This window comes from Rhododendron vialii, chromosome 2a (genome assembly GCF_030253575.1).
Source record: "Rhododendron vialii isolate Sample 1 chromosome 2a, ASM3025357v1".
Lineage (NCBI taxonomy): Eukaryota > Viridiplantae > Streptophyta > Magnoliopsida > Ericales > Ericaceae > Rhododendron > Rhododendron vialii.
In genome coordinates, this window is record NC_080558.1 from 44,993,436 (window position 1) to 45,002,477 (window position 9,042).

At 39.2% G+C, this 9,042-nt stretch overlaps 1 protein-coding gene and 1 long non-coding RNA gene across 2 annotated transcripts; both read left to right on the top strand.

Moving 5' to 3' along the window:
- Positions 1–3,027: 3,027 nt before the first annotated feature.
- LOC131314789 (homeobox protein BEL1 homolog) lies at positions 3,028–8,806 on the top strand. Its single transcript, XM_058343641.1, has 4 exons — positions 3,028–4,248; positions 5,284–5,666; positions 7,028–7,088; positions 7,629–8,806. Exons 1-4 carry the CDS (start codon positions 3,409–3,411, stop codon positions 8,298–8,300), a joined length of 1,956 nt encoding a protein of 651 aa, XP_058199624.1. The 5' UTR covers positions 3,028–3,408; the 3' UTR covers positions 8,301–8,806.
- Positions 5,674–6,937, top strand: LOC131314798 (uncharacterized). The gene is made up of 3 exons (XR_009196519.1): positions 5,674–6,124; positions 6,409–6,840; positions 6,904–6,937. It is a non-coding gene; the product is annotated as an uncharacterized LOC131314798 (long non-coding RNA).
- Positions 8,807–9,042: the final 236 nt, after the last annotated feature.

Genomic DNA, 9,042 nt, shown 5'->3' on the forward strand with positions numbered 1-9,042 from the left:
TCACATATTATTTAAAAATAACTTACCCGTCATCATTAGTCTTTGATAAAAAAAAAAAAAAACAAACAAACAAACCAAATTACTCCTACGAAATTTCTTTCTTGTAGAAACACCAACCAACCAGAAGCCGAAGTTATTGGGGGTGACATCAGCATTATGAGACCCATGTTGATATTTTCATGTGGAATGGTACATAACATAAGCGAACGAAGAGAGAGAGAGAGAGAGAGAGAAAAAAGGGAGATGAGGCGGAGAAAGCTTCGCGTTATAGGACCACTTGCCTTTATGAACAGACAAAACTTAAACTTTTGTCTACCCTCCTAGCCCACGCTCTCACAAGGTTCGTGGATACACGGCAACTACTAAAGCCTGTTTTACTAATGTTTTTATTTTTTAAATATTTATTTTTTATTTTACGAGATAAATCATTCTCTTACAATATATCATCTTTAATTTAAAAAATAAGTACTTATTTTTCTTAGTTAAACGGGAATGAAAATAACACCAAGCAAACTTGCAAGCATGTATATGTATATATATAATCATATTAATAGCAAAGTCACCAACTATAGGTGTATCGCCGTGACAGTGAAAGTTAAGTTTTCTTCAGTAATAGGGGTCGAGTCCTTGATGTTTAGCATAACTACCTCCTCCTGAGCCAGATTTTCAGGACACCAAATTCGAGACAAATATCCCAAAAGAAATTAGCCACTCACACGTTTCTATCATTAATCTACAAAGGTGCAAGCAGAACAAAGATCTTTCTTTACTACGTTCGGGTCACATGGCTAGTACTATTATTGCAAGTGGATAAGACCGTGCAACCGCCTAATAAAATGAACACCTCTTTTTTTTCCCAAACCGCGCAATGAAACGAACACTTATTAGGCCGAACCGTTAACGAACTCATGTACTAGCAGGGATGCTCTGAAGTGATATATCACTTGGTTTAGCCAATGTTGGGTCGTGAAGTACAAACTCCATGTGGGGTGTCTGGGTGGTGCTTGTTGGAGTTGGCACACTTGAGAAAGAAAGAGAGGAAAGATGCGGTCCCATTGGTTTAGAGAGAGAGAAGTGGAGAGAGAGAAAGGTGGTGGGGGTGATGGGTGGGGGGTGCCTTTAATTGGCGATTTAATTGGAATTAGTTGGAAAAAAATTGGACCACCTCATCTTATGACCTTTCCGAGGCTCCTGTTTTCGGAAAACATTTTCCACACCACCACCAAGCTATTGGCATCTACTCTTTTTTTTTTTTCCCTTCTATAAAGAAACAAGTATTGGTGTCCGAGTCTGCTTACGCCCGTCTCAATTAAGTTCCTTTTCATTCCTTCGCATTTAGCCAAAAATTGAACTCTAGTTAATTATGCGAAAAACAAACTCATCAGTTTTATATGGAAAGCAAATCCATCAACCGACGGGAATCATGGGAGTTAGCTAACGTTCTCCTCTGTAATTTCCCCTCTGGAGTAATGGAATGCAGAAAAAACAGACACTGGGGAGTTGAATTGAATTTTGATCAGAGCTAGCACCAGAAAAGCCTTTGTACCAAAAAACCCATCTGAAAAAGCCTGCAGACAACTCTGTCTATTGGTCTAAAGACCTAGTTCTAGGGATTCACAAACTTTTATGCATACATACATAAGTATGTAAAACAAAACATACCCATTAATGGGTTTCAAAAAATGCTATCCTTCCGTCCATTAAGAGTAGGATAATGGACAAAAAGTATATCTATATTTGAAAAAATGTATTGATATTTGTAAAAATGTGTATTGATATTCGAACTTATTTGTCATTACATGCGTATTATCCTCCGTCTAGTGGGCGGAAGTTAGCAAGATCGATGCGTTTTTTCATCTTTCTTGAGTGGTGGGTTCTGTAATTATTATTGTCGATGGGGGTTTTTAAGCAATTTTTCATGTGTACTGAAAAGAATGTACGAAGTAATTAAAACAAGTCATGTGGCGGCTTGCAATCCATATTGATCATTAGATCGTTGGCCCAGGGCCGGTACGTACTCTATAGTACACTTCAGAGAATTTCCCTTTCATTTTATAACTCTAATTTCATTGCATTTACATTTTCATTTCATTTCATTTCATATAGTTTTTACGGTTGCCCGAGTGATAAAGGCGAGTGTCGGATTTAGGGAGTAATTCATTTACTGTGGGGTTCAATTTGGCACCGGATGAGTATCGTGGTATTTAAGTGAGGGGCCGCGGCTGGTGGTGTGCTGTAGGCTGTAGCTAGCTCTTCTCGAGATTACGTTGTGCAGTCGGGTCCACTTAATTGCCTGACTGTAGGGCTGTTTCTCAGTTATCCAATTTTTTTTTTTGTCTCTCACTTTATTTTATTCGGACAAAACATCATTTTTTATTTTTTAATTGATAATAATTTTTTATATAATATAGATATTGTTTAATATAAAAATCTCAATTTTTATTGTAAAATAAAAACTTTCAAAATCACATAAAACCTTAAAATAGATAAAAGCAATTTACTACAGTATAAGTGACAGAAAAACTCCCAAAAAGTCCAACAAATTTGGACCGAGGGAGTATTATTTTATTTTACGACTAGCAATTTAAATATTCCTAGGAGTTTTTTATTAGTGGAGGGTACGAAATAATTGAGGCTGGGGTTCGATTACTAGGAAGTCTCTTTTGGTTGTACAGTATTTAAAATCACAGTGCATTGACCCTCAAGAACTGAGAAATTTTTCAGTGCCGGATAGGTGTGGCCATGTGGTGCCGATCACGCATTTCAATCGTCTAAACGTGTTTTGTACTGCTCCTGTTTGGGTTTGAGGGAATGTTTCGGTAATTTTACATTACAAAATTATCTAAACAAATCTGAACCGTCCAAAACATGTTTGGACGGCCGAGATCGTGCTCGGCACGCCCTCCCGGTACTGAAAAACTTCTCTCTAGAACTAGAGAGAGAGAGAGAGAGAGAGAGAGAGAGAGAGAGGGGAGCATATATGAAATGATGATATGGTCATGGGGTTGAAAAAAAAGTCATCATCACAAAACCCTATCTGACGATCTTCCATCTCTAAGGAGATCATATTCTCTCTCTCTCTCTCTCTCTCTCTCTCTCTCTCTCTCCTTCCTCTTACTAGGTTTGCTTTCGTGCTCCCCCTTCTCTCTCTCTCTTGTTTGCTTATTAAGAGCACAAGTCTTAGAAAAAAGACATAAATACAAAAACAAGGGAAAGCTCACTCCACTCTCTCTCTCTCTCTCTCTAAAAGCACACACACAAGGCTGCAAGTTTTAGTGTAGGGGAAAAGGGTTTTTGTTCTTCTTGGTTATAAGGTTTGTATTGTTGATGGATTTGTTGTTGCAGGAAACAAGAAACAGCAACAGAACCAGAAGAAGAAAGAAGATCATCAGCTTTGTGATGATATGAATGGAAGATCAAGGAGGAGGTGATCATCATCAGAACCGAGAGAAACACAAGATCATCAACCACATGGGGTCGGCCGCAGGGTATTGCTACTCCGACGACAACCCGAACAGCATCCAATCCCAGATGGACCAGTTCGATTCCAACCCGGATCAGATTTTCAACTTGTCCACGGGCATGGACATCAGCGCCATAGGGATAGGGGGGTACCCGATCGCCGTACCGGACCAATCAGCACCCCTCTGGCACGACCAAGAGAGCCCGGATCGAATCGGCATCGATGCACATGACCACACCAGATCACTGCCCTTCGACGCCTCGTCTTTGAGGTGTGTGTTTCCCTGTGAGGGAAATGAGAGGCCCAGCCAGGGCCTCTCGCTCTCTCTCTCCTCGGCGAATCCTTCGTCGATCGGGTTACAGTCCTTCGAGCTGAGGAATCAACAGCACCAACAACAGAACCCAGATCACGAAATGATCAGATTCGGTACTGGATCGGGTCCGCGGTCGGATCACGGGTCGTTTGGCAAATCCGTGGCGGGAGATGGGTATTTGGGGAAACCAGGAAACATCCATCAGTTGGTTCAGATCAGGAACTCCAAATACCTGGGCCCGGCTCAGGAGCTCCTGAACGAGTTTTGCAACCTGGGATTAACTGCCGGCCAAACAGGCCCCAAGGGAAAAACAATAAAGCCCCATCATGAGAACACTGCAGCAGCAAGCACCAGCACTGCTGCTTCTGCTTCTGTTTCCAAAAACAAAAGCTTGTACGGCGGCAGCAACAGCAGCATTGAAGTCCTGGAGCTGCAGAAGAGGAAATCGAAACTGTTTTCAATGCTTGAAGAGGTAAGAAAGTATTCGGTTCCGGTGACTTGTTTTCGAAAGCTGTTTGATTTTTTGCCTCACAAAAAACAATCACTACTTATACATACTAGTTGAAAATTGATTTTCACGCTTTACTTTTGTACGTAGACGTTCTATTTTTTTAACGTGAAATTGCTCGTAGCTTCACGTCAAAGATGCGTTAAAATCAGCACAAACATACACACACATATATGTGTGTGTATATACCCTTTAAAAAAATGGGAGTGTGGTTGATATGATGAAATAGTTGGAACTAATTGGGGGACTGAGGGGGGCCTTTCCATTAATACCCACATGGTGAAATTTTTTCAGACAGTTCCATTTAATTTGAAAGAGAGAAAAAAAAAAAAGGTTTTGTCTATACTTGTGTTTCCTGTTCTATTAACTCTTTAACTTGGTCTGTATTTATTCAATGCTGTAATATTTTCCCAACTCCAATGTTTAAAACTTCCAACTTGCTGCGATTTTTGTAACTTTAGCGATGGTATCGGTTTTCAGAATCAGTTTTGCAGAATACTTTCGGAAAGCTGTTTTAGAAATAAAAAATCGATCACTTGAAGTTTTTTGTATGGATAGTTTTTAACAGAATGATTTTATTTTAAGCGTTTTCACAAAATTGAAATAAATTTTGAAAACCGTCAACTAAACGAATAAGTAAAAGTTCGTAAGAAATAAAAATCGTAGCTTTTTCAAAATATTTCGCCAACTTGAGTTGAGAGTTTAGAATCTGCAATATACTTATTACCATCTTCTAAAGTTTTCTCTAATATATCTTTTCAAATAACCTCAGTAATTTTTTTTTTTTTTGAGTTTTACTATAAAAATATAAATTGATGAAATTATATTCTGAAAACTGCAACTAAACAGGAAAACTTTCAACTTTCTGTAATCTCTCTCCTACTTTTTTTTTTTTGAACTGTAATCTCTCTCCAACTTGGGAGATCAAAATTCACAACTAACTAACTAACTCTCTCTCTCTCTCTCTCTCTCTCTCTCTCTCTCTCTCCACTTTTATAGGTGGATAGAAGATACAGGCACTACTGTGACCAAATGAAGGCGGTGGTGGCCTCCTTCGAGGCGGTTGCCGGCCACGGGGCGGCGGGGGTTTACTCGGCCTTAGCTTCGAAGGCCATGTCAAGGCATTTCAGGTGTCTAAGGGACGGTATAGTAGGCCAAATCAAGGCCACAAAAGAGGCCATGGGGGAGAAAGACGTGACGGTTCCAGGGGCTTCCCGTGGCGAAACGCCGAGGCTCAGGCTTCTTGATCAGACGTTGAGGCAACAACGGGCTGTTCAACAGATGAGTTTGATGGAGAGTCATCCATGGCGGCCTCAACGTGGTTTGCCGGAGAGATCAGTGTCGGTGCTCCGGGCTTGGCTTTTCGAGCATTTCCTCCACCCGTAAATATCTTCCTCTTTTCTTGATTATAACTAACATATGCATACATGCACATTTATAAGTTCTAAAATGTGGTATAACGCATCTCTATCGATGATATGGTCATGATTTAACAGGTTTTTAAATTAGTATCCATGATATAATCATAGATCGACCAATATCAGACGGTATAGCCATTATATAGGTGAATTATTATTTTTATTTATCGAAAGTTTAAAATTCCGTTACATAAAAGGCTAATACCATGATATGATACCCAATGGCAGCTAAATAAGAATCTTGTTGATTGACTTAATAATTTTTTATTTGCAAAAGAAATTTCATATATCACGAAGACTAATACTTTATAGTATTAGCCAATTTACATGCAATATTGGGATGGAGGGTTCAAAAATCCGTTACGTAGGGGTTGAGATTTAAAACCTGCTTAAACATTGCCTTTTCCCTATCTCAGTTAAGAGTACTACTATTTGCATCGATGGTTTTCGTAGGAAAATCGTACCGACGGCCACCGAACGGTTGATCCGAGCCGTCCAAAAATTTAAAAAAAAAAAACCGAGAGGGCCTACGCGGGAATCAATGGCAACCGATGTGTGCAGGGTGTTTGATCTGAACACTCTTTTTTCGTGTATATATGTTCCCCTCGGTTTTTTTTTTTTAAATTTTTGGACGGCTCGGATCGGCCGTCCGGTGGCCGTCGGTAGAAAAACCGTCGGTGCAAATAGCTTTTTCGCTCAGTTAAAGGATCTTTTCTTGTTTGGTATTTAAGTAGATTAATTAGAATATTAATTTTAGTTTGTTGTTATCATAATAAGTACGTAAAATTTCTCTTTCTAGATCCAAAAAGAAAGTCTATTTGTGGCATACGTTTGTTTCTTGGATTATTTTTTGAATTTCTTTTAGTACTGAAGTTGGGATTTCTACGTCCTCAATTATTTTACTTTCCCAGATAATAAAAGTTTTTTTGTTTTTTTCCAGTCACCATTATTCAGATTCCAAAACTCATTTGTCACATTGTTTTCAATCATTTAAGTATTTATTCATTTTCATATGGCTCCGTTTTTCTTAGCCCTAATATTTTGTGTGGATTTATTTCTGTTGCAACTTACATATAGGTCCCATCTCTCTCTCTCTCTCTCTCTCTCTCTCTCTCTCTTTGTTGCAACTTACATATAGGTCCCATCTCTCTCTCTCTCTCTCTCTCTCTCTCTCTCTCTCTGTGTTGCAACTTACATATAGGTCCCATCTCTCTCTATCGTATCCGCTCAAATTTGTAGGAGTAACTGGTAAAAGTACCATTGGCAGAATGTATCAAATGTCCAAATTTCTGAAGTAGTACTTTGTCTCATGAAACTCTCTGCAGGTATCCAAGCGATGTAGATAAGCACATTTTAGCCCGCCAAACAGGCCTCTCAAGAAGCCAGGCACGTCCATATCTCTCCCCCTATTTTCCTGTCACAGTAATTGATTTTTACGCTCATTTTTTTAATTATCATCCGTTTTTTCTGTTTTTATTTACGTGTATTTACTACAATATCCCTTCATGTTAATCGGGAATTGTTATTATTCGAATTCGTTACGCCCCCAATATTTTTGCATCGTCAATGTGGTATATCTTCCTATCCCTTCATGAGCGAAAAAGTCTACGAGCGAAAGGGTAGTAAAGTAAATTTACATAAAAATAAATAAAGGACAAGAAAGCGAGTGCTGAAGTTACCTTTCCTTTTTAATTTTGTTTTCCTATGATGACAAGCTGAATATTTTTACATTCTCAATGGAGTATAGATTTCCAGAATCCACAGCTTATTATTTATATATATGTATACATACTTTTTTGCTTTACCATTTTTTAATAGGGTTCCTCATTTGTCTAAGTATCCACATTAGGTTTTGCATTTTGCTTACGTTATGATTAATCAACTAATTAATTTGATTAATCAACTAATTAATTTGTGGTTGTTCAGGTGTCTAATTGGTTCATCAATGCAAGAGTGAGGCTGTGGAAACCCATGGTGGAAGAAATGTACTTGGAAGAGACAAAGGAGCAAGAAAACAACAACATGGGCTTGGGGGCCTCTTCCTCGGATGACATGATCAATATCCGAGCCAACCCAACCCGACCCGAAGACCAGAAACCGACGCCGGACCAACTGGTCCGGATTGATTCGGAGTGTCTCTCTTCCATCATCAACAACCCGGAAAAAAACGACGCTAAGCACATGATGAGCAAAAGCCCTCAAAATCCGCCACTTCACCACCACCACCACCAGCCGCAGCAGTTGAGTTTTGGTAGGGTTGGGGATGCATTTGGCGCCATCGAATTGGACTTTTCGTCGTACAACCACCACAGAGGAGGCGTTTCGTACCATAATGACCAGAACGCCCATCAGAATTTTGGTGGCGGTGGCGGCAGTGGTGGTGGTGTGTCTTTGACTCTTGGATTGCAACAACACGGGGGGAATGGGGTGAGCCTGGCGTTTTCACCTTCGACTTCCCAGAGTTCTCTTTTTTACCCTAGGGATCACATCGACGATTGCCAGCACGTTCAGTACTCTATCATGGACGGTAGTGAAGCACAGAATTTGCCTTACAGAAACTTGATGGGTGCACAATTGCTTCATGACTTGACCGGATAAAGGAAAAGAGAAGGTAAAATTAATATAATACATACAGAATTTTCATATGAAATACTTATGCAGAATGATGCGGCGTCACGTGATGCTCTTATTTCGAAAGATATCACTGTAGCCGCATCGTTCTGAACAAGTTTCCTACGTGAAAATGATGTTTGTATGTCACTTTCTTGGTAGAGGTTTAAAAAAAAAAAAAAAAAAAAGATGAGAAGAAAAGGGTGGCGGTGAGTCGGTGACGGTTGCCGGAGTTCTTGTTGAGAGGATGGTGATGGTGGAAAAAACTTTAATGGGGGTATAGACGAATTACTTGATACACAGACATAGACTTATGTTTCTAGCTAGGCAAATTTTACATGATATGTACAATGAAAGTTACTGCCGCATAGTAGTTGGTAGTTTTCCAAGCTTTTGTAGCTTTGGAGAAGAATATTTTGATTGCTCTTAGGTTGAATATTTTGGAATGGCCAGGTGATTGATGCATGAAATATACAGATATATTTCTTCCTATATTTAGGTAGGGTCTCCAGTTGAAATGTTGTTCTAATCATGTTACGATATTTTCTTGATGTCAACCCCTCTCTTTTTGTGTGTGACAGGGAGTTATAATTTGTCTCACATCGGTATATAAGTACCGCGTTTAGGCTCCTGTTCTGGTAGGTTTTTATTTTTTAAGTACTTACTTTCCGTTAATTTTACAAGACATGTCATTTTCTCATAATATATCACTTCTAATTTCAAGAAATTA